This window comes from Mizuhopecten yessoensis, unplaced genomic scaffold (genome assembly GCF_002113885.1).
Source record: "Mizuhopecten yessoensis strain PY_sf001 unplaced genomic scaffold, ASM211388v2 scaffold8745, whole genome shotgun sequence".
In the NCBI taxonomy this organism is placed as follows: Eukaryota; Metazoa; Mollusca; class Bivalvia; order Pectinida; family Pectinidae; genus Mizuhopecten; species Mizuhopecten yessoensis.
In genome coordinates, this window is record NW_018407700.1 from 2,855,637 (window position 1) to 2,883,091 (window position 27,455).

Below are 27,455 nucleotides of genomic sequence, written 5' to 3' on the forward strand. Positions count from 1 at the left end.
AAAATGATGAAATACATCATAGAGAGGCCATACAATAAATGCAGATGAGGGTATTGCTCTGGATGAATAAGACTGGATACATCCTCTTCCTCCCCCTTCATACAAAAAGAGATCCAAGAGGGATTTTAGCGCCCTCCATCGCAAGATCTTCATTAGTTCTATGTGCATTTAACGTTTTCCCTTCTTTCATCTATTGATTTAAAGTCGAGTCTTTTGATTAAAAATTCATACAGATAGGTTTGAGAGTTTCTTTCAAAGTGAGGTTATTAAATATTTATTTAGAAATAGCATTTACAAACTTAATCTGTCAAAATCCAAGAAGGCCAACATCTTTTGATAGTCTCCAAATGAAACATGCACAACTTTGGATTATTGCGAATCTACATAACACATATACGAAAGATGGATAGAGTTCTTCTTGGAAAATAGCAAAAACAAACTTCAACGGTCAAAAACTGAGAAAGATCTGTCAAGATCTTCTTCAGCAATAGCAGTAACAAGGTTGAAACCCCCAAAATCTAAGATGGCGACCATCTTGTTTTCACGATCAGTATCAAAACGAAAAACAATTAAAGATGGCATCGTAATCAGGCGGCTACAAATTAATGTATTCTCAATGCATATATCAGTAGGAAATACAAATATACTAAATAACCGGAACGGTTAGGTTAAAAACCAAAGTTTGTCAATGATAAACTATTTGTGTATTAGATATTATTTCCTATTTTTTTCTTTGTTATGAAGTATGAAACGTAAAATGAATAACAATCCATAAAGTCAACTCAATTTCAAATTCACAAAATATTTTTATTGTATTTATACAGATGTTCAGAAATGACAACAGATAAAACTGAAAAAAAACAATGAATAAAACAAATCATTGTGAAGGTACTGTAAAGGTACTGTAAAGGTACTGTTATGTAATACAAACATATTTGTAAGAAGATACATTTCAATAAAACTGTGGAGTGATAAAAAGAAACGTAACAGTGGTAAAAACATTGTGTGTTAGTGTCTAGTTACCGATACATGGGATACATTTGACAAGTGGATGCTTTGATAATGGTTATAACTATCATTAAGCCATTACTTATTTAAACTATCCTTTTTAGTTGAAACATATTTTATTGCTTCTAAATTCAAGCAAGAGGTGTGGGCACAAGTTATGACAACTTATAAAAACCCTCTCCTAAACAATTGTACTACAACAATGTGATGGCGACAATAGACATGTACATGTACAATTTTTCATACCATAAACCGAATTTGGAAATCAGAAAAGGAAAGATGAAACAGATTGAAAGTGCAGGGAAATCACATGATTATCATATAGCATTTCTTACCCTATACAACAATATAATGTATAATAATGTATAATATGTCTGCCTGCCACATACTAGCTACACACTCCGGCAACTTCCTCTGTTCGAATTGTCCATGTCAATGCTCATTCCTAATAATCTTGCTCTGATGTACATCCAAGCTCCTTCAAGGTACTTGTAAGACTATGATTAGCAATACGGTAATTGTTGTTATTTTTCAATGAGTAATGGTTTCTTTCCCCAACTAAACCAGGTAATAATGTATACAGGTATGAAACAGGTATGATGATGTCAGTTTGTTATGCATTTTGTAAAATAAATGAAGCTTTCTCCTTTCTTTTCTACTTATTTATGTTTCCCATCCGGTTTCAAAATTTAATGATTGTTTACTAGCAGATTCAGATTCTGATTCTTTATTACACTCTTTACACACTTGTGTGTGTAACAAGAGGTCAAACATTAAAAACAACATACACACGGCAGACCGAGTAATACAGTTACTAAGTTCATTGTAACATATGAATAATTATATTAAATACGCATTAAAGTAACTCACTCAAGAATTATAATGATTAATTGCAAATTATAAGCATATAAAGGTAATAAATAACAAATTTATGCAATTTTAGAATAAACTGCAACCGCTCCAAAGTTCTCAAGCATATTCCAATGTTGGAAGTATAAAACATAAATAGTTTTCACTAAGTGCTTTTCTATTTACTATTTTTTTTCACTTTCTCAAAGCATTTATTTTTTATCAATGCGGACTGATATAAATTTTCTGTATGGTCACCCCACTTAGCATTAGAGCTTAAAGTCTCACCCAAATGCCTATGGTTTTCTGAGAATTGTAGAATTGTCTCGTTAAAATACAGTTCAAAATCATAATCTTGTGTTATATTAGAGATAAATAAAACTTTGGCTTTGTTCGGTTTAAATGTAACTAGCCATTGTTTTGACCAATCGTCTATGCATTTCAGGTCATGATTATTTCTATACAAGAAGAAGAGGCATATATCATAGATGTGTCGTCTGCAAAAAGTCGAGACACACTTAATAATTTATCAGCTATATCATTAATAAAGATTAAAAATAACCGGGGCCCTAGCATTGAACCTTGGGGCACAAGATTCGTGGACAAAACCTTTTTGTTTTCTGTCCTTAATATAAATTTCTAGCCATTTTAAGATATTACCTGAAATAGCATATGCTTTTAGCTTTGCTATTATACCTCTGTGCCAAACATATATATACAGACAGACAATATACATAATGATAAGTACAGTCAATACGATGAATGATTAATACAGACAACATACTTCATAATAAGTACAGACAATATGATCTTTAATACATACAAACAATTGACTTAATGATAATAACAGACAATATGATGTATAATACATACAGAAAAACAGACTTTATGATAAGAACCAACAATATGATGTATGATTCATACAGACAATAGATATTATGAAACGAACAGACAATATGATGCATGATACATACAGACAATATACTTTATGATTAATTGTAAGTACAGACACTAGACTTCATGATAAATACATACAATATGATATATGATTCATACAGACAATAAACTTCATAATAATTACAGACAATATGATGTATGATACATACATACAATAGACTTTCAGAACCAACAATATGAGTCTTTTTCATCTTTTTTTTTTTTTAAATATCGGCATGACTATTTTATAGCCTATTTCCACAATCTGGATATATACATTCAGACAATGACCTGTTAAATAAACTTTGTAGAGCTTTACATATATTTTTAGCTGTATATCGTAGCATGTGGTGACTTATACCATCTATACCCGAGGCTTTCCCTAATTTTAGTATTTCTAATACATCTACTATTTCTTCAGGTGTAAGCTTTACAGAACTTAGTGATGAATTAGTTTTAGAAACAAGATGTGGAACATGGATGTTTGCGTCATCTAGATTGCGTATAGATGAAAACTAGTTATTCAACAAGTTAGCCTATTCAGTATCTTCATATACAATATTGCCACTTAAAGGAACAGTAAGAGGAGGGATTTCTACATAGTGACTACTAGATTTTATAATTATTCTTAATAATTTCCAATACGATTTCGGACCTGATGCGACATAATTTTCAAAAACGCTATCTAGATTTCCATAAAATGGTTCACGTGCGTATTTTTCATATTGTTAACTCGATTCCGAGTGCGCATGAAATTCACTATATCGCAATCACGGTGACTTGCTCTAGGTTTTTTTGTGCTATCTATCACGTATTCTAATATTTTTACGTAACTCTGACCTCATCCACGGCTTATCATTAGGTCTGATAGTGACAGTTTTCGTAGGAATGCATTGTCTAGCAACAGTTAAAAATTGTTCAATACACTTTTACACGCTTCATTGGCATTTACCGAATGTAACAACTTTTCATAGCACGGAAAAACATCAATTAATCTATTAAATTCATTAAAATGTGCTTGTTTGTAGCACCAAATTTCGCGTTTATAAGATGTCGTTAACTTAATGTTGATCTCGATATATACTTAATATGCTTCGTGATAGGTAAAACAGCTGATTCTATCCGTTTAATCGGTTCTGACAAGAGAACGCGATCAAGAAGACTGGTACGAGTGTTTCCAATTCTGGCGGGTGCATTTATAGCATTTCGTAAATAAAAAGCTGCAATGATGTCTAAAATTGCATGATGCCGGTTAACTGTACGCATATCTACGTTAATATCACCTACAATTACAATATTTGGAAATAAGTCCATTGCTGATTCTAAAGACGATTGTAATTTTTCCCAAAACATATTTGATGTATTTGATGGTCTGTAAATAGTGCATAATAAAATATGCTACGCTGAGGAAAATCTAGTTGTAACCATATTAACCCGCCATTGGGAAATTCTAAATCTAATCTTCTTGTTGCTTTAATTTGTTCGGACACATAAACTTAGATTCCACCACCAGCCAAATTTCTGTCTGCTCTAAAGGGCTCCATGAAACCATCTAATTGCAAATCATAGGATAAAACATTGTCATCAAGATGAGTTTCTGTTAAAGATATAACATTATATGTCTTCAATATAACTTAATTTATTTCGAAAACTGCGAATAGTTAGCTGAAAAATAAACATACCATTTGTGTTTTGACCTGGATTTAATTCAACATCCATACACAAACGTAATACAATTATTAATAAATAAATAAGATATCAAAATCATATAACGACAAGAGCGTATAATATAATGGTGAAACCAAATCAAATAACAATAACATCAAATCTTATAATGATAAAACAAATAATATAATGATGAAAACTTACAATACAAAATCATTTGTTGCTGATATCAAATTATATATTGATGATAAAAAATAATATAATGATAAATTCGAATAATATAATGATGACATCATAAAATATAATAATAATAATAGAATCAGCACGTCACACTTACATCGTTCAATTCATAAATAAACACCCAGCCGTGTATCGTGTCGTCTGAGATCAACAAAACGGTATGTAGATGTACTGCGTCTAATTTTTAGGAAGGCGAATACAGACTTATTTACTTTAATAAAATCACATAATTTCGAGTTTGTGTCTGCAATTGTTTTTAAAGTATATAGAAATTTTCAGTACATCGACATTTCAATTTTGCATAAGTCGGAATTTCGAGGTAGATTATTTAAAACTGATTTTTGCAGTTTAATATATCGAAATTTCAAGCATATATATCGCTTTTTCACGTAAGTATTTGGAAGCTTCGAGAAACAAACGAGAAATTTCAGCATATGAATTAGTGAATAAATGGATTGTAATATCTCTTTTACACTTGGTATTGTATATATGTTTCTGATACACAGCTTCGGTTATGTTTGAGTGTTTACGACATCCACGTTTTCACACGCGTTTCTATGGCACGACGACAAACTGGACACTTAGACACTGCATATCCACAGTCTTCACAGCAAATCATGTGACCACACGGAACAAATGTAATGACAGCGTCGACATCCATACAAATCTTACACTTAAGTTCCTGTCTCAGACGTCTATTTTCCTCCATCAAACGATTGCTCTCTAAAAGAATAAGCAAAAGAGCAGTTCTAATTCAATAAGATAATAAAATAAAATAAAAAATAAAAAATAAAACGCTTTATGTTTGCATTTCATTATATATTTATAACACATTGACATAGTTTACATCTCTCATCCATAGGAGACAGGGTTCATTTACAGATATATTTCAAATTACATACATTAAAAGATTTATTTATTTATGAAATATTGATTAATTTTTAAAATAATTTTGATATCTATCATTTATTCCTTAAAAACTATGGCTACAAACCCCTTGTCAATACATCTGATTGTAAGAATATCACAATGGGCATAGTAAAATGATATCTTACCTTGAATGTCGAGATTTCTCATTCCTTCGGTTAAACCATTTGAACAAGAGGCGACTTCGGATGTGCGAGCTGCTGTATTCCATGCGAGTTCACTGACCTTGACCCGATCAGGTTTGTTGCTAAAATAGCTTCGTTCATTCTCAATAAGTTCATTCACAATGCTATTGGTATCAATCGGTGTGTTATCTGTAAGAGTTGCATAATTTGTTAACGTTGTTCGGGAACATGGATTGTATTATAAGCAACCTATGGAAATAAAATATGTTGAAAATGTTTTCTTAAAAGCAACGGTTTGGAGTTACCGTAAATTCTCATTCTATGTTCTGCCCCACAAAACATCTTCTCATCACAGATATCGTTTAAATAAACTACAAAAAATCAAATAAATGTTAAATGACACAGGTTTAGTTTACACATTTTCCCCTGTGCCATTAAGTTGAATATCTGATGCCCAAATTATCCGTTGCAATATTGAAAACTACCTTACCCCTCTGTAGTGTCTCTATAGCTTTCTGAATTAAACCTGTTGAGTATCCCATGGCCTTCACTCTTTCAACTGTTGCTGCCAAATGTAGGGGTGTTTGAATTTCTTCAGGTGCATCTGAATAGCAAAGCATAAATGTAGTATTAGAGATCCATAGTGAAAATAATGTTAGTTGCTGAAATGGGCCCTATCTCGTTCTTTGTTTAAAATTCCTATACTAAACATGTAGCCACATACTAAGTACCATCCTCCATGGGTTACGTACACTTTAGCTCTCTACTTCCCTGGAATATGTTATGACAAAGTCGAAGGCTCAGCGTGCGCCACCTTTTGGATGAGATGAGAAAACGTGTTTGATCCTTTTATGTACATCAAAAGAATCTCTCGGTCCTGTAGCGGTATAATTGACTGGCTTAAAGTCGGGTGCCGCTCCAGTATTATCCTCAAAAGATAGACATCAGCCTTGCGATTGGTCAGTATGTTTTAACCCGAGACTAATCAGATAGGTAGCCGCGTGCCTTCAATTTTACTATAACAAATTCCAGGGTTGCAGAGGCGAAATTGAGTGTAACCCATGGAGTATCCAGGATGAATTAGAACTTACTTTGAATAGGAGACATGCTGGGTTCTTCGACGTTTCGGGTAGAATTAGAATGTGAACAAAACTGAAAAAAGAAGAAATGGTAAACATAATCAATCAAACAATATAAAAAGTTGATGACATAATTATAGAAAATAAGGTTACATTTTACTTACACTGCTTCTATTGCTACTGTTTGAACGGGTTACTTCAGATTAAACACGTAATTCTATACAATGTAAATGTTTATTTTCTCTAAAAAGGTAACGCTATCATTTAAAACAATTCTGTGAAATATAAGATATCAGTTTTAAAGCTTAAATTCTCGAAATTATAATAAAATTTTAAATACGATCAAAATTTCGAGTTGTCGCCGTTTACAACGTTTAATCTTCATTGAATTTGCCTTTTTAAAAAGTGTTTCTTCTGTGATTGAATCAAATATCAAAATGCTTGTCTCCATCTTATAAAAATAACAAAAAGTTGTATATGTATCATAAAAAGGTGCAATATTTCGTGAGTGATAAAACAATAATGCATTATCTGACAGATACTCCGTTTAGTGGAGGATAACGATGGATTTTTAACTAATTACATTACCCATGCTTCATTTTGTTCAATTATATTGTTAAATTTCATGGAAACTCGCTATGATTTTTCGAATGGGAGCGAAAACCCAATTTGATTTGTTGTCATGTCAACCTTAAATATCCTCTTAAAGTCCCAATACCTCTCTGCTTTTTGTTGAAGAGAATTTCTTACACGTTTACTATACCATTATGACTAATATCTGGTTTTAATATTAGACCAATCACATCGATGATAAAATACAGTTATGTATCTATATATCTTAAGCAGACAGTGGCACACTGCGAAAAATAGTACAGCTACAGTTTTATAAATGAGAGATGTTTTTGCTTCAAAATATGTCACATCATCTTAATAAATTATTTCCAGGGGACTTGCAATAGGGACAACCTTTGTTCTTGTCAGTTCTAAGGTTTTAGAAAGGATTTCATGAGCTTTAACTAACAGGTAAATAAATAATTTCATTAAAACTGGGATGGCAAGGAAACCTACAATGGCATATTCCTTGACCGTTCAACTAAGACAATATCATTATGTAACTGAACCTTTCTGATTAAGATTTTGTAAAAACCATACCGAGGGAATAACTACATATTTAACTTTTGTCTTCCGTGAGAGCAAAATTTCGTAATAATTTGATGAAAATTACCATATTTATTCTTAACTTATTCAATTGAAATTAGTTGCTCCTAATTTCAGAAAATTATTTTGTGGTATGAAAAACGTCTTTTCTTCAAATGTTGGGACTGTTGTGTGGCGGTTACAGAAGTGAATGGAGCTTAGAGCATGGAACCCTAGGTTATATTGAAAATTATCAGACCCTTTTCGGAGAAAAATGAGCAGCACCTATCTAGCTGTGTCTATTAGTTTACTAATCATATTTACCCATAAGGAGTATGGAATTAAGTTATTCAATTATGGTTTGTTAATCAGTTTCCATGCAATTACCGTCCTAAACATGGTAAGATCTCACCCAAAAATAATCATATATATATAACCAGATTTGTATTGCATATAATATATTACATTTCAACTATGAACTACAGCTAGTATACAATTATTCTGCTAGCGGTAGATGTAAATTTAATGACTTTGCTCATAAATTAAAACTTACCAACATATGAAACTATGCAACAATGTTGTATGAATTGATTGCCAAAATCTATGTATAAAAAAAAATACTCAAATCGCTTTTCCTCAACAAAAGGAATCACGGCATTGAATCCAAAGCTATATTTACGTTATTTCTTTCGTGGACAAGTTGAATGAATTCGTCTCCTTTGCTTCGTCTCAGGAACAAACACGCTGGTGCCCACTTAGCGTGCTCTATCCAAGGATCATCATTTGTCTCCCAGCTTTGTAAGCTGATACCACAGAACCAGCATCTGACAAGGTCACCACACCCTGTATTGTTAAAAAATTAAAACAACAATATCAATGTAAGAAAATAACAAACTGAATTATATATCAAGCGTGTTCGGCTTATTTTTGTTTCAGTAACTATCTGTAGCTAAAAAGAGTAACGACATAAAAACCAACACACTATCCAATCAACAAGTGTTATGTTGTTAAATTTCATCAGATATCGTGTTATATAAAATCATTGACTGATAATTTAATCACCATTATAAATGTTCTGCATATGTCTATAAAATCATATATGTACCTGTATAGAACAGGCCAGCTGTTGCAAGCTCCCTCGGAGTTTGGCTGGTGTGGGATGACCATCCCTTAAACGTGCTCATCCGGACAGTAATGACGGCATACGCTATGTATTTTGGTCGATCGTGGCACTGATTTAGCGGTTTGAGCTGAACGGTTGCTGCGTGATGTCGTGGTTGTGTATTTGTCATTTTCCCCATCCTTGTACAATCAGAATGTGTTGGTTTATTATGTATCTTTGATTTATCTACAACTGAAGAGATCCCGTTGGCATTTCGATTCATGGAATGTTCGCGATTTTCGAAACTACATGTCTGTGATGCAGTTGTTGATATTTGGTGAAAACTCCCACTCTCTTCTTGATCAATCGTAGATAGACTATTCTCTGTACATTGGTTACTAAATCCAATCGAGTCTGAATGCAACTCTTCGTAGCACTCTGATCCGGTAGACAGAAGCGCCGAAGAGCGCTCTGATCCGATAGATGCATAAGCAGATGAGTTAGTTTGTAATTCTCCTGAGGTAAGCGTTCCATACATGTTGGTTTCACAATTTCTCGATTGCGCAAGACTCGTAGTACTGAGTAGACTGGTGTGTGGTCCACTCTGGATGCTTGACCGGTCAATGGCAGTGTTTGCGGTATCATTTCCAAGTATAAAATCGCAAGAAGGCGATATCCGTTCATGTATTTCAAACGGTATGTCATTTGTTTCCCAATTTCCATGTTGTACGTGGCAGTGGAAACACTCCACCAAGTCTGAGCTACCCGTGTAGAAAAACCCAGCTCGAGCTAGACGTAGGGTACTAACAGGTGTCCTTGTAGGGAAGTTGGCGTAGGTTGCAACTCGTGAAAACTCATTTTCTACAGATGACCCCAGGAACGGAAAAACAGCTATCAGTGTTGGACGAGGGAACCGCCGTAGACGCAAGAGGTCCCAAATGTTATTCGCTGCATCCCTTGCTATTTTCCCTGTTTTGGTTACAGTTTGCTGGGTGGATGTGATGGCTTTATTTAAGCTGTTTTGCGAACTGCTCGTGAAAATGTTGAATGCGCGTCGCAGATGTGATGTCCTTTGCAAAGAATTGCGTTTATATAACGGCTTACCATACATAAATGGACCAGTTTTCCTGAAAGAACATTTCCGTTTTCTTCCTCCTCGAAGCTGGTTCTTCCTCTGCCTGTTTTTCAAGCAAGTATTTCCAATGTTTGCTGACCTAATATATTTCTGTTTAAGATTAAACGCTTTCAACCATTTAACATAGGATTCGAAAAACTCTTTCACTTTAGTTCTTATAATATCACGTTGGTACCTTTTATAACGCCGAATGATCATTATCCTAAACGAAGGTGAAACGATTGGATATAACTTTTGAAGTATTTCATTTCGTATTTTATGTACATGATGTAACACATTTGGAAAATATACAGGAAAATAACAGTATTTGTTTAATATATTGTTTGAAACTTGAAACACGAACCAATATATTATTTTCTTTGAAGTTAGCTTTAAGTAAAACTTCTGTGAAGAAACACTTTTAAACAAACATATACATGTAAACATAATCCAAAATAAGATACAATCTAGTCTAGACATAGGAGATACAAACCAATTGGTGCTAATTGCTGGTTCACGTGATAATAAATGACTATTACGTTGGCATTTATTCATTATCAACACTAAATATAAATATGTAGTTCTAGTATAATGTAAAAGGTAAATCTTTCTTTGCATTTCATCTTCCAACTCACGTATAGTTTTTAACACATTCGAATTGTTCATATTCCAGTTGTTCTCCAATGAAGCAATTCTTTGATTTGTAGTTCTGTCCACTGTCCATTTACAGCAATATAGCGTTTTAACACGGGATACTGCCACGGAATATTGTCTGTCTGAATTGTCTACCATGGGATATTGTTTGTCTGAAATGTCTACCATCGAGTATTGTTTTTCTGAAATTTCGAAAGAACCGCTATGAGATTTCATACGATCAGTTATCAACCGTTTGTCAAAACAATCGTTCTTCCAAAATGAAAATAATGCGACGGAGACAAAGTGCATTAAAAAAAATCCGTCGGAAATAGTGTCCATATGATCGATGATTGTCAAACATTTTTCTAAAGAAACGTTCTTGAATATTGAAAACAATTTGACAGAAATATTTTGCAGATAATTATCATTCGCCCATTTGTAAAAAGTACCGTTCTGCGATATCGAAATCCATCTAGATAAAGTAGACTGCGTGTGATTCGACGAGTAGACGGTGTTTAAACGTGCATCCGTTGGAAGCTGCCGGTTTTCAGTTATTTGTTGTGGTCGTTTGGATTGATCAAGTTGTTCTGTGTTAGATCTGACTTTGTGGCTCCATGCACTGGTGTAAAGAAGGCTGAAATTCGCGATTCTGCCACAACAGATAGCTCCCCGTGTACGTATGAATAAACGTGTATTCGTTGGAAGCAGCCTGCTTCTGGCTTTTTGCTTTGTTCGTTGGAAATGATTTGTGTCAGATATTTCCTTGTGTCTCCATGCACTGGAACATAGATAGCCGAAATTAGCGATTATTCTACAACTGATAGCTCCCCATGTACATAGGTATAAACGTGTATCTGATGGAAGCAGACTTTTTTCAGTTTTTGTATTTGGTCGTTCGAAGTGATCATGTTGTTCTTTGTCAGATATGTCCTTATGCCTCCATGCTTTGGTACATAGTAAGCTGATGTTGTGGGGTTTATCACAAATGATAACGTCGGGTATTCTAAGATCTATTCCGGACATGCGCTCTAGAAGGCTTCTGTCGTCGGAAAGAACTAGCACATATCCTCTGATATCAAAAGAATGGTGAACTTTTCCTGTGTTGCATCTAGATACATTGTTATCGACCCTTGCATGTCTTGTTGAGAAATGTGATAAACTTGCATTCAACATAACTATTCCCAATAAAATAATCATGGCGACAGGTGTCTCTACAGCATCATAGAGAAGCGTTGCGGCAGGACCTGAAATAACAAGCGATATGAAAACAAATGATACACTTTTATGTCAAAATTTAAATCAATCGTTTTTTTCTTCTTATTTTCTAATATGAAACAAACATTAACCATGAATAATAACAAGAGGCCCATGGGCCTTAACGGTCACCTGAGTTTTACTGTATTTTGTTGTTGTTGTTGAAATGATGATGTCAAAGCATAATAGTACATTATTTGTCATACAAAAAATGTATTTCACCAGTGCGAGGTCAATCAGTCAATTATCACTACCAGGTTTGAGTAAAACTAGAGAAGTGGTAACACATGAATGCCATTTGCCAAAGAAAATGTATCTCGCTGTTTGACTGTTTTTCAAAATGGCAGCCGTGGCGGCCATAAGTCGATCGTTCATTTAGCGTTCCAGTTAAAATAGTTCATAAGAACTTTATTTTCCGTTAAAAAAGTTTTCCAAAATGGTGGCCGTGGCGGCCATATTGGATTTTTAATTGACCCGAAAAAGTAACAACACTTGGTGAGGACCACAAGTCGATAATTCCTAAAAAAAATGCCACTAAATCCGCCCATTAGAACATGCCTTTAAAACGTTTAGTGTTTTTCTTCAAAATGATGCCATATTGGATTTCTGATCGACCCGAAAAATAACAACACTTTGTCAGGACCAAGAGTCGTTCAGTTCTCTATATACTCATATACATACCAAGGCAAACATAACACAACACCTAAATAGCAAATAGCTGCTCGACCGATAGTACGGACGGAGTCGGCATTTATTCATAAATGTAATATGAATATCATCAATAAGCATTAACAAAAAAAACTACTCTGACTTCATTTACACTCAAACAATCCTCCCACATATACCCTCGCATGTTTCATCGCCATACAAATGTAAACCCCAGCGCGCCACCCAGCCTGAAAACCTTGTTATGCTGGGATTTCTTACATATGACGATGCCCACACATACATCTGTTACCTAAACATAAAATTCTGCTATAATTTTATTTCAAACTGTCTTACGCCGTTTGAGGTGCGACGCTAGAATGAACATATACCCGTAAACTACCCTTAGCATGTGCCTCAGTCTGATTGGTCAAAAACCTCTGCACGAGACAGGCAACTGTCCTCATAATACTCCGTGTATACAGAACAAATATTTCCCGCTATTCTCCGAAACGCGGGAAAGTAATATTCCTACTAAGTTTCAGTGAAATCGGCACATTATAACTGGACTTTAAGTTTATTTTCTCCAAAATGGCGGCATTGGCGGCAATATTGGATTTCTAAGCGACCCAAAAAATAACAATACTTGGTCAGGGAGATGTCCGTAACATTCTCAGGAAATATGAAATGAAATCAAAATGTAAAATGTTAACAGACGACGCACAATGGACAACGCACGACGACGGATAACAATAGGTCACTTGAGCTAAAGCTCAGTTAACCTACAAAGTTGATTACAAAATTGCCTAAAAAAGAGTAAAATTACATAAACAATTTTGTAATATGATTAATTACAATGAAACATTATTGACTCATGACTGGGTGAATGAAATGTTTTTGTTTAATAACTCCAAAGGGGAACTGAGCCAAGGAAGTTGACCATTGACCTATTAATGCCTTGTTGACTTTGAATATGAAAATGTATCGTGAACAAGTGAAATCGGTGCGAGTTATTAAACTTTTGCCTAAACGTTTGTAACCGTGTCCGAAAAGTTGAGATCCAGAGAACAGACGACACGAGCTAGTGATCTCAGTGTGTTAGTTCGACCTAAATCAAATATGTCAGTTTTCAAATATGTTTAATTCTAAAAAATAATGTTTCAAAAGATTTTTTTCTCCGGGCCAACTGAATCTAACTTGAACATTACGATTTCAATACTATGACTATGAAATAGGGTCTTAAAAATAGGATTTGACACACCGTTGTCTGTTTTTGGTGAAGTGCCATTTAATTTCATCTACAATATAGCATGTTTCCATAATGTAGGTTACATTGTAGCTCCGGGCAGAAAAAAAAACAAGAAAAAAATAACGGACGGACAGACAAAGCCGATACATTAATTATAATATTTGCTTAAGCCTTTTTTCCTACAGAAGTTTTGCAAATGAATCATATATCGCCACGCATTTTGCAGTATTTGTACATTTCAAAAACCCTGTAGAAATCGTATTCGGGACCTATTCACTGCCAATTGTTCACAAGGTTGTCAAAAGGAGCATTTATTTAATCAATGTTCGATTGTGAGTTGATGAAAAATAGTTTTAACTTTTCCAATCCAAAATGCTGTGCACATATTTTTCTTCATTACGTAAAACTTATGACAATCAAAATCGTACCCTCGATACTTACCCATTCCTATAGTTGAACACGTTTAACTCCTGGTTATATTGGAAAGAAAAGCATCATTACTTCCTTATATGTAACACCTTTAAGAAAATTGCATTAAAGCACTTCAGATCATAACGGTGATGTGCCATTCTGACTCGGGCGCTGATATTAAGGTATTGATAAGAATCTATAGAGAACTTTTACGATATTAAATTCATGAAATGTTAATGGGTAGGCGATCTGCACTTCGAGCTTTCAAATCCACCCCATTTGCAAGTTTATGTGGGAACAAACGAACCATCGAGAGAAATTATTAATGTATATTCACTTTGATTTAAACATAAATCCTTCAAAGTTTGATTGTAATAACATATATATAAAAAATGTATTTCAATATTTGGTATTCACATTTCGTTCCTTTTTGAATAATGCCCAAATTAATATTGAAATTGTCTTTAGCAAGAATGGATGTCCCTACATGGCTTACGATTTTGTCTAAGGTTCCCTTTACGAGATAGTTGAAATTGATGCTTAATCTAACTCCTCTCATCCTTTCGAGACTGCAGTTGACGTATAATGAATTTCAACCATTTTATACTAATCATCCGAAAGACGACCATACAGTATTGCAGCAGCAATGATTGCAGAAGATACTGATACTGGATGCCGGTTACCAATGATACATCAATATTCACTAAGGAACAACCGATCAAACTTATCGTTAAAATGCATTTAACTTCAGCTATCACGAGATAATTTCTACAATAATATTTCTAGTCTTAAATCTCTTTACGAAACAATAACTATTCTAGACTAAATGGAAACTGTTGGTCTGTCCAAAAAGATATATCTAAGTATTTAAACAATTACCACGTTAATATTCTTGGCATTTGCCTTTTTCATTACCTTTTTTATATTAATTTCTTTTGTTTGATGTCATTTCCTTTTGTTTAATGTCATTTCCCCTGGTTGATGGTAAACCTTTAACATGTTTTTATCGACTATCTATTTTGGACTTATTTTCCTCTCTTGTGTCCTGTGGGGCTACTTGGTTTGATTGGGATTATTGTCTTTTTCTTTAAAAGCGTTTCAAAAGTTTCAACAAGTGAATCTACCTGTAAAACTTACCTCGAGCATATATATTAATAAAAATAAATATATTTTGACGATGTATTAAATAGGCCTGATCCAACAGAACCTGCACATGTTGACACAGATGGTATTGGGGAATTAGATATTGATACAGGTCCACCTACTATAGAAGAGATCAAACTTACTTTAAGAGAGATGAAGTCAGGTAAAGCCCCTGGTATTGATAACAACACAACAGAAATTCTAAAAGGAGACATTGAAACAACTGTTAGAAAGATGCACAAGCTGATTGGAGAGAACAGGGTTGCAGAGGAAATCCCACAAGATTGGAAAAGGGGCCTTGTCGTAAAACTTGCAAAAAGGTGACCTGACAAATTGTGGAAATTGGAGAGGTATTTCTCTAATGGTAAAAACAGCTAAAATAGTGGGAAAAGTCATCATCATCAGGATTGCAAATGAAGTGGATAAGAACTTTCGAAGTTAACAAGCTGAATTCAGAGCAGGGCGAGGAACAACTGAACAGATATACATGCTACGTAACGTCCCTAAGCAGGCCAATTAGTGGAAAGCAAACCTGTATGTATGTTTTCTAGATTATGAAAAAGCATTTGACAGCGTCCATTGACATACTTTGTGGAAGATCATGAAGAGTTACGGAATATCTCAGAAACTCATCAATATGAATTATTGAAGATGATAACACGTTTGTATATCTTGGAGCAACCATTAATACAACAGGCGGTGCAGATGAAGATATAAGAAGTTGGCTAGGGCTAGCAAGATTAGCCTTTCATAAGCTTACACAAATCTGGACAAGCAATCAAGTCAACAGGAAGACCAAGTTAAAGATTTACCATTCAAATGTGTTATCTGTGCTTTTATATGGAGGAGAAACATGGAAAATGACCAAAGGAGACGAGAAAATTCTAAACACCTTCCTACATAAATGTCTAAGAAACTAAGAATATTATGGCCAAAATAAGTTACAAATGAAACATTAAGGGAGCTTGCAGGAACTGACAGAATCGGTGACATCATAAGAACAGGACGATGGAGATGGATAGGGCATGTGTTGAGAATGGCGCCCAACTGCCATGCACGTGTAGCACTGGGTTGGACACCGGAAGGGAAAAGGAAACGAGGAAGACCGAAAGAAACCCGGAGAAGGACAGAGTAGAGAAGGAAATGAAACATCTAGGCTTCTTATAATAATAAATAATAATAATTCGAGGTTCTTATATACCGCTTTATTACAACCTAGTTCGTAGGTCGTCTCAAACTATTATCCGTGGTTATATGGCATTTGCAACCAGCCAAAACCTTTCTCAACTCCCTAGGGAGCATACAGCCGAAGCTGCCATTTCAGCGCTAACAGCTAGCATTCAACAATTCTAGCACTGCCCAACCACGTATTCATTTACAGCTGAGTAGACTGGAACAAGCGGAGTAAAGTATCATGCTCAAAGATACAACACAGTGCCGTGCCGTGACTCGAACCCGCAACCCTTCGGTCATCATGGTCAGACGCTGCAAAGAAGGCAGTGGATAGGATGTTGTGGAAAGGACTATTCTCCATTATGAGAGAAGGAACTAAGTAAAATAAATATATAACATATATACTTTGTTGACTTTTTAATTTTCTTAAGTTTATACTTTTGATCATTTGACATAATATCATTTGAACTTAACTTTCAATAAAAAAATAATAACTTAAATTAACAACAAAATTAATTAAAATTTAACAACACCCTATTTATATATATCTTAGTCATTTGTTGAGGAAATCAAATCTGTAAGTATTTTTAGTACCACGAACTTAGATAATCTAATTCCGTGTTATTATCTTACATGCGTGTAAGTGATAAAATAACATTTATTAAGAATCAATGATGTTTTAGAAAAAAAACACAGTATCATTAAGTATTTGAATAAACTGGAAAATGAAATCCAAACAGAATTTTCGAAGAAAAACTATTTTTACAACGGAAACGTGTATGTATGGATTAGAATCATTTTAAGAAACTGCCCTCAACAAGTATTCAGGCATCAGTTTCATTAACGTGTCCTTATCTTAAGGAAATTTCTTATGTTTCTTTCCTTATGACAGCATTATTGGAGTTGAAGGGAAATATAGTTATAGAAATTTGTGCAGGTGCCGCTTCAACCTTCCCCATCTTGGATGAAATCAGAATCTTTTCATGGAACCAGTAGCTTTCCCCTGTCTTTAATGAATGAATTGTTCTTTCCTCATAGTTTCCATTTCTTTGAGATTTTTTCTTAAATTAGAAGTATATTTTTACATTTTCAGTTTTCTTTTTCTTTTACTTTCGGCATTTTTTTGAAAAATTAAGTTTAACCCTTTTAACTTTTAAACAAATTCGTTCATTTTTGCTTAACAAGTGCCAAACATTTAGATAATAAAGGACTGGTTAGGGACTATATAGTTACAACATATAAAGGAATATTTCACTTTTATTTCAAATGTTATATTTATTTTTCTTCAAATTATAAGGAGACACTTTTCAGTGTTTAGAAATATAACATTTTATGATTTGACCAAATATATCGAAGTAAACGTTATCTAAGAAAGAGTGTAATATGAAACACAGTTAAATCTCAGGTGAATATTTAGGTGAAAATATGAAACGGTATATAATTGATATGCCATTGTATCCTTGAACAACACCAGTCTTTTGCTGGTAAATATGTTTGCACTCAGAGAACACTCTGATTATAGAACTAAAGTGTTCCAGCATAAAGAGCTATCAGAATCGATGCCCGGTAACTAACAATAATTATAAAAAACTACAAATTGAAAATATCGCAACATAAAAATAAGAAAAACACCAAATATATTAGTAGATAAACAAACGTCCAATCAAACACTTTACCTAAGCTGCTGTACAGTGCGTGTTTAAAAATGGAACTCTATCTCAGAAACAAACTCTCTTTTTATTGCTTTATCCTTTAAGGAGTTTCCACCCTTCGTAATACACATGTTTTTCTTTTCGTTTTTTCGTGTCGTCATTTCCGTATTGCGTATCGGGCATTCCATTACCGTGGTGTAAATTATAGCAACACCGGGTAAACAATAGTACACGTGCGTGACGATGATATGTCAACACCCGATATCGAGACTTAACTTGGAAATGTGTAATCACACGTACTTCAGAAATAAAGCTTATGATACAAAGACATTAATTAACTCATGGACAAACACTGACATATGATCAGACGACTTCCAAGAAGGTCGTTTATGAGGCGCATGGAATGCAGACTTATGTGTTTTGTTTACCGACCTCACCTGTACGTATCACGTGCTAACAGTAGTTCACAAGCCTACGGCTTTTGTTGTCGAGCGAGTTGGACATATTTTACATGTCCATAAACCCATTGTTGTTATGACCTCATAAATGTTGAAAAAATAAAAATCATTCCTTAATTGAACAATGCCACACGCTCAAAAAATGTAAAAGTGTTGAATTTGACAAAAAATCAATATTTCGGTATTTTTTACAAAAAAAACCCCCAGTTTATCGGAATGCTTAGATTTTCATAAAATCATCTCTACATAGTGACATAATCATTATGTGAAACTTTCATTGAATTCTGCTGGCTAATTGCGAAAGGGTGGAGCCTCCTTAAAAGCGAACCCCCGAACACATCCTTTAATCACAACATAAATATTTTAACCATTAGACATAGTTAAGTCCAGACTTGCTGATTTGTTAGCCGTTATATCTACAGGCGTATTGCACACACCTCGGGGGAATTCCCGCAAACTAAATAATGTACAATGTACCTATATTCAACGAAAAATCACTGTACCCGAAACGCGACACTTTTTAGATAACTACAGTTGTGGAATCGCACAACGTTACACGATGTGCGGTGAGCGCACGATGTGTAAACGATGTGTGCACGATGTGCGAACGATACAAATTTGGACGATCATTGCTTGCGCACATTTGTGTGCACGATGGACGAACGATGTGCGATAACAATCGTGGTTGGTGTAAATTGAGGAAGGCTTTAACAATATATACGGTTTCGTGTGTAAACAAATAAAATTGTTTTTTTTTATGTAAGTTTCTATATTCTACCTACATCTATAAGCTTATCTTTATGTCTATATTTTCTTAAAATTAGAAATTGTGTTTTCGGGTTTTTTTAAACGACCTTAATAATCGACACCTATGAAATTACAACACAGTCCCGTATACAGGTAAACATAGCCACTTTGTACATGTACCTGGACCGTAGTTTCCCCCCACCCGGGGCGCTTACGTATTTCGTCGGGTTGGGCCAAAGGTGTGAAAACCCAGGTGAAGGGGAGCTATAGGCAAACTGAATGCAAATAACAAATTCTAAACGTACGGTATCGCATATCAGCTCTATGTGTCAGGTACAGGCCAGGTAAAATTCCGGTCACTCATCAAATCGTTATTTACCTGTTCTGTTACCTTGGCGCCAAATCCATTCAATGGTCACTGTAATGCTGTGTAACACGCATTGTAAAACTATACATAACCTTCATGAGTGTGATGAGAAATTACAGTAATATATACAGTTTTCATTATTGCATACGAGCTTTACGTATTTTTTTCATTCCGTAATATTGATCTACAAATTGTATCCAATCGCACAGTTGTGCGGAGAGAAGCGCACAACGGGGCGAACGATTGTTAAATTGCACAGTTGTGCGCACCATGTGTGGACGATGTGTGGACGTTGTGTGAACGATGTATGCACGATGTGCGCACGCTACTTTTGGTGCGTTGTGCGGTCACACAACTGTATTAATATACTTTTAATGTACTATCAATTCCAAAAATATTGCTTCATATTTCATAAATAGATATCCCCCACTTTTCATTTCTATTGCCGGTGCGTGGTTCTATATATATATAACGCGAAATACCACCAGGGTCACGTAGGCCCTTGAACAAGTGTTACTGTTCTTACGAGTGTCCAGCTTTTTGGTGCTGTCCCATTTTTGGTACAGTTAGTCATACCAATATGTATTGTACATGAACTAACCGTAGATGTATGTTCTCGTCTCAACAGAAATCTTACTCGATCGATCAAGTTAAATTTTATTTCTAACTTTATTTTCATACAGATATTTGGTTTCAATCAGTACTGTTACGTGGTTTGAGCTACTCATTTAATAATGAATATAATTTTATCTAGTCAAAATCAAAACCTGTCGGACACTTTGTTCAATGGCTTTCCAAACAACACCAGACAGCTATCGGAAGTAATGTAGCAATTCTAACTTACAGATATACTTACTTTCAGTACGTGTACGTTCCGGATGTTAGTCGTTGCTACGTGTACATGTAACTATGGACAGTTGTCAACGTTTGAGCGGGATTATAAATTACATGTATTGATATATTATATACTGGTTATCATTTAAAATATTATACAATAATTATTATATGACAAATAAAAGCAAAATCAAATATTTAGGAAATCTATAATACGGTTGTACGGCGGTTTAAAAATAGGTACATGTATGTAACACATAGCGGTGAGTAAGTTTTATTCATAGAACACAAGTCAGCGTGATATGTCACGTACAAACATACATGACCATATTTCAAAAATAATAAAGTCAATGCAACCACCATTTATCCGGTTGTTTCGTCATTTAAATTCACAAATTAAAAGGGTTTTTACGCATCTGTCCCTCCTTTTCAGCTGTACTTAAGCCAACTTTGAAATTTCAACGCTGAAGCCCCTACCATCTTGGATGAGTCCTAGAATGATGAAAAAGCGGTATAATGCAGTGAATTTCGTTTTCGGCATACTGAATTTAATACCAATTTTTGTAAGGTGCACACCTGAGTAATCACGTTCTTTTTTAGAGAAGGGACAGAACATATGCGACACTAATGATTTGAATGATGAGTAAGTGTCTACGCCAAGGGTATTTGAGTTATAGTTTGGAAAAATAAATACTGTATATACTTGATTGGATTTGGGTGGACCTACATATGTACAATGTAGCGTCGCCGCCAATCGCCGTAAATCAATGTAAACAGGTTTATCAGCGCATCAGATGTACTGACGCTTAATTCCCTGAACATTTGCCGTCTACTTTTTTTCTGTATTTTGACGAAGGATAACAATGGCTAGGGGTGATGACCAGAACCCCTGCAGATGTGAGATTCGAACAAACCTACGCTATACACTTGTAAATTGTTCTACCCACTGTTCACGGACTTACCAGCAACTTTCATGGAAAGGGAACTGTTTGCAACAGAGGACAATGTTTTGAAAAGATGATCCATGTTTTGTTTCAAAGGCAGATATTGTATTTTAAAATTGCCCTCGAATGCCAGGAGAGATATGAAATATTTGATAAAAAAAACCCAGAACAATATTTTTCATAATTTGATCTCAACATTTTCCAAATTTCTGTCTGTTAATGAAAATCGTCTTCCCATTCTACCGTATACATAAATAAATATTAAAATGTTGTTATCGTTATTAAAATGTGATAATTTTGAAAGCACACTTAAATATTGATGTTTTCCTTCCTTTTAACATATGAGATCGTACACAAAAGAAAACTATTTTTCGTGCTTGAAAACTTGAAAGCATAGTAGAATTACATTGTACCATTTATCTCTACACATACTAAATATATAGCTATTATTTCATAGTGTGTCTTACCTTAACGTTAAAAGAATCAATTAAAATCAATAAACATGTAGGTCTCCTGATGCAATCACTGATTTACAATGCACGGGGCCGCTTTGTCTGGTTTGCTTGACCACTTCCTCAGATAGACGTTTTTTGGAACAGTTACTGCTACTGTTCGTTGTTCATAATAAATGTTCAACGCCCATCCCACCCACGTATCTAATATAACGAATTCCTAAGATGTGTTGTCAGTAGGATTGGTTTCACATGACGCAGTCAAAAAATATTTGTTCAATGTATGGAAACAGGAGATGGTAATCCCTCCTTTTTGGTGTTGCGTTGCACTTAATATACAAGTGTAGTACGAAAAGTATTGCAGTGTTATTGGTTATGGCCGTTTTTTAAGAATTTGTTAATTACTGTTAAGATTGCGACCGTGAGCGTTGAAAAGCGGGAATATTTGATTTTCATAGTGGATTAGGTCATGGTTATGTAAAAAGAGATTCAATGCTAGTTTTAATATCATCTTGATCAACTGATCTTGTTTTTATCTATAAATTACATTTTATACCTGACAGATAACAGCCTAGCAATTGATAGGGTTTTTATACCAGACAGGTATCAGCCTAGCGATTGGTAAGGTTTTATACCAGACAGATATCAACCTAACGATTAGTAAAGTTTTTATACCAGACAGGTAACAGCTTAGCAATTGGTAAGGTTTTTATACCAGCCAGGAATCAGCCTAGCGATTGGTAAGGTTTTTATACCAGACAGGTATCAGCCTAGCGATTGGTAAGGTTTTTATACCAGACAGGTATCAACCTAGCGATTGGTAAGGTTTTATACCAGACAGGTATCAACCTAGCGATTGGTAAGGTTTTATACCAGACAGGTATCAGTCTAGCGATTGGTAAGTTTTTTTTTACCAAACAGGTATCAACCTTGCGATTGGTAAGGTTTTATACCAGACATATATCAACCTAGCGATTGGTAAGGTTTTATACCAAACAGGTATCAACCTAGCGATTGGTATTGTTTATACCAGACAGGTATCAGCCTAGCGATTGGCAAGGTTTTTATACCAGACATGTATCAGCCTAGCGATTGGTAAGGTTTTTATACCAAACAGGTATCAACCTCGCGATTGGCAAGGCTTTTATACCAGACAGGTATCAACCTAGCGATTGGTAAGGTTTTTATACCAGACAGGAATCAGCCTAGCGATTGGTAAGGTTTTATACCAGACAGGTATCAGCCTAGCGATTGGTAAGGTTTTTATACCAAACAGGTATCAACCTCGCGATTGGTAAGGTTTTTATACCAGACAGGTATCAACCTAGCGATTGGTATGTTTTTTTTTTTTACCACCAACAAATCAAAGAGCTAAATTCGTACCTTCAATTTTGTTATGACATATTCCATGGGTGCAGAGAGCGTAAGTGAGCGTAACTCCTGAAGTATTGAAGATGGAAAAACATATTCTCTTCCGCACTATATTTCCGGTTCTGCTAGGGAAAGACAATTTTTTCTTCGCCAACGTAGAGAAAGACATCACAAAAAGGCTTTTGTCCAGAAAGGTCATCGTCGCATCTTTATTTTATGCGATGTAACCTTGGTAACGTTTTCAATTTTGTCATACATTTAATGCGGCTTTGCTGATGACAAGGTGCACTTGGGTTCAGTATCTCATTATTTGACAGCAGTAAAGTGTCGGAGAAAAGAAATCTATCACTCTAATGGGATGCAGACAGAGTAATGTCGCCTCTTGGTATGATTATATTTTGCTGTCTACATCGCACATCACTTATAGGTTATATAAACCCGGTATAGGTATGTAGCAACATTGAGAGCAACTAACTTGAACAGTCGCGAAAAAGTGCAAATCCGATATAGGTACATTACAAAAAAATATATATTAAAAAGGTTCATAAAGAGGAACTATATTTGAAAAGCATCTGGACAATTTTTATGACGAACATGCAAAATTGTTTGGTAATTTCAGAAGGCGCCGTAGATTTTCAATGGATTTTAGAAGATTTGAAAATATTGATAGGAATGAAAGGACATGTACATTATGTAGCACCGATAAATGTTACATTTGGGAAACGAGTTCCATCCTATTTTATCAGTTTTCACAGTACATGACCAGTGGTGACTATTTTATTGTTAGATTTTTTTGTGATGAGTCAAGAGGCATACAGTACATTTTATCTCTTCTATAGTAACATTTTGTAGCGGCCTTATTCAATGAATAGGTCTAATGAACAGAACAGATATTCGAAATATGTGTAAGATAATTTGGGTTATTGCATTGTGTGAGTATGACGCTAGTTGAACATTTCAATTAGATGCTGCCTTAAAAAGAAAAAGAAAAAAAGGATTGTATTCCATCCAATTCTTTTTGTTTGGAAATTATCAGATATTCGTTGTTTTTATTCATGTTGCTGGGATATGAAACTATTTTTCTTGCGTTTCGCTTGAAATACGCGAGTAAACTATCATGCAAATTAATATACTGATGTATTCATGTGGTGTAAATACGTTTTAAATAGAACATTTGCTAAACATATAACGTAGTGCTTTTGTTTATTTTTTTAATGAACAAATTGACCGATTAACCGGTTACTCGATCGGCAGATTTTTCGAGTAACCGGCTACTGAAATTTAACGGTATGAAAACCCTACATTTAGTAGATTTTTCTTTTTGTTTAACAAAAATACGTAAACCTGGTCATTTTAATTGTTGACGTATTGCTCCATTTCAGCATTTACAAATATTGATTGACGTTTTGTCCCTACCGAAAGGGCAATACACTTATAATATCAGTCGCTTTCATTTGGATTATGCTCTACATAATGTGTTTTTAATTAAATGAGTGATATCGATAACAAGACAAAGATAATTTCCTGATGACCTATATCATTATCAAAAGTAAAACAAAAATGAATACCGATGGGCATTCGTTCGGTGTTGTTCTTTATAAACATTAATGAAAACTGGCCTTTCTGTTTAAAGAATCGGAGACACAATACTACACATTTACACAACCTACATATGTATATACCTACATATATATATGTATCTTAGATATCGCATACATGTATCTATTCTGCTCTGCTGATTTTGTAATGACAGAATATTAGCCACTGTGCAAAACACCTTGTCGAGAAGGTGTTTGAAGTGGTGCTTTGAACATCGATATAAGGGATTGTGCGGTAGCGGAACGGTGAAATTGACGATATTTCATATCTGACAATAATCCTTGACACTTTCGAAAGCATATTTACCGCTTGGTGTAAGCATTGCTATCGGTCAAAGGGCTATCTGTCAGTCATCAGGTATGTCAAAACATATGTAATAATATTGGAGGCATCACCCTTGGAATTCGAAGATGCTTAAATACCACACACGAGGATACATTACATACAAGCTCATTATACACTACCAAAAAGGATGCATTCTATAAGAACTTTACACAAAAGTCAACGGTAGAAAAAATATAGAATAACGTTTAATGAGCACATTCAAGTACTAAATGTAAGTGCCTTCACCTTTAAACAGTTCTTTCCGTGAAAAATAGCCAGTTCCTTTTCTGATTAATTCAAGAACCCCCAACACAAGTTATAAACGATGCCCATATCGTACAGCTAATCAACCTATTTCGTTTCCCATTCTGTACACTTCGCTTTGTACAGTTCTAAAGTCCATGACGTACAATACCCTGTCGAATATTTCGAGCCTGTCCCCTTTAAATTAACCCACTGCACACTGTGAATCAAAATCAAGTCCAGCACATACAGACATTAATTCCACTCCGGAATAGAAATCAGGGTTATTCTGCACAAGCATTCAAGCCCACTGCGTAGAGTAAATCGAATCAACTCCTTAATTAAAATCCAGCACATTCTGTACAACAAATTAAGTCAACTCTGTGCAGGTCTTATCTACTCCGTACAGCTTCCACACAGGTACTAGCCTCGTCTGTCAATACACCTATAATATAATTATTTGATAGGTGTATAGACAGACGAGGCTAGTACCTGTGGTTTTCATGCCCATTCTTCTATAAAGTAAAATCTAGTCCATTCTACAAATAAGCCAAATCAAATAGAAAGAACAGAAAGCTAATATCCACCCGACATTAAAACTTACAAATGTGTAGTGAAGTACACACTAACGTATACAGGTTTACAGTTAACACACGTGTACCTACAAAGCAGAATAGGTTTCTCCAAAGTTATTTATATACTACACTGTAGAATGGAAATTTTCATATATAGCGTAACGCCCGAACGATATCAGGCGATTAATAAAGCGTTAGCGTTTAACTTTGAATCAACGACACTAAGTTAAGACGATTCTTATTAAACTATACATGTAAATGCTTTTCACTTTCATTCACTAAAGACGCAACTGAGACAAAAGAATTAACTCAGAGTAACTATTGTTTTATATTAAAAGTTAAGTACGATTTTAAAATTAACACGAATATAATCTACAAATTAACTAACATTCCAAAGAAACAGGGATTTCCAACATGCATCCACATACTGAAACACGTGGTCATAGTACACTAATGTGACCGCACCCATATAAACACACATTCTAAAATATAAAAAGGACAACATACCGTACGCCTGGTAAAATCCCGTGTGCACAACCTTTTATATATTGTGGAGGTATACCAGCGGTCGTTCTATTTATACATTATCCAGGGTTTTCCATACTGTAGGCCACACAAAATGTTATTGACGACAGCTGGGTCTCATGGATAAATGATTAATGCACAGTTAAGATGTAAGAGGTTCGAACTCAAATACAAAATGTAATGGAAATATCTTGAGAATTACGAGCATTTTATCTACACCATTCGGGTCTTTCCGTCAGTGGTACTAAAGATCTAATGATTGTAAATACATGTATTAAGTGTCCCGACGTAAATGAAGAATAGTAAAAGGGGAAAATGTCCATTCTATGATGAAATGGACCTCGGAATTCTTCGATATTTCGATTTATTAACCTATGGAAGCTAATTGAGCGTGATCGAGTTGTCTGTGCAGTTAAACTCACTGTCATCATAATATTTCACATTCTCAATCATATGTCGAATACTCCGACTAAAATAACAGGCCTGATGTCACATATGGTCACACAATAACTGCATATATATATACATGGACATGCAAAATATTAGGTTACAGAATAAAAGATCAAAGTACTACAGGAAAATTCTACGAGACTACATTGCAAATTGTAATACCTTACAACACATTTCAAAAATGTTTCTAAAAACTGATGTTAGTGAGAAGTAACTAATTT

The 27,455-nt window shown here is 34.6% G+C and overlaps 1 protein-coding gene across 2 annotated transcripts; it reads right to left on the minus strand.

Annotated features, from left to right (window-relative positions):
• Positions 1–4,714: 4,714 nt before the first annotated feature.
• LOC110456395 lies at positions 4,715–26,838 on the minus strand. 2 transcript variants are annotated; one of them, XM_021507110.1, is made up of 7 exons: positions 26,767–26,838; positions 9,072–12,062; positions 8,646–8,809; positions 6,842–6,902; positions 6,241–6,354; positions 5,754–5,939; positions 4,715–5,421 (listed from the first exon to the last, which is right to left on the minus strand). In XM_021507110.1, the coding sequence occupies exons 2-7, from the start codon at positions 12,013–12,015 to the stop codon at positions 5,225–5,227; spliced, it is 3,666 nt and encodes a 1,221-aa protein (XP_021362785.1). In that variant the 5' UTR covers positions 12,016–12,062; positions 26,767–26,838; the 3' UTR covers positions 4,715–5,224. The 2 variants fall into 2 exon arrangements, with proteins under 2 accessions (XP_021362785.1, XP_021362786.1); XM_021507111.1 differs by lacking the exon at positions 26,767–26,838 and adding an exon at positions 20,774–20,812.
• Between the last annotated feature and the right edge of the window lie 617 nt (positions 26,839–27,455).

Bases quoted from the DNA above. Each gene is read 5' to 3' on its own strand.
- LOC110456395 (XM_021507110.1), bottom strand. From the start codon at position 12,015: ATGATTATTTTATTGGGAATAGTTATGTTGAATGCAAGTTTATCACAT. The intron at 6,903-8,645 runs GTAAATATAGCT...TTCTTTTTTCAG, and splicing joins TTGTCCACGAAAGAAATAAC to TTTTGTTCACATTCTAATTC. The intron at 5,422-5,753 runs GTAAGATATCAT...TTATTCTTTTAG, and splicing joins GAGAAATCTCGACATTCAAG to AGAGCAATCGTTTGATGGAG.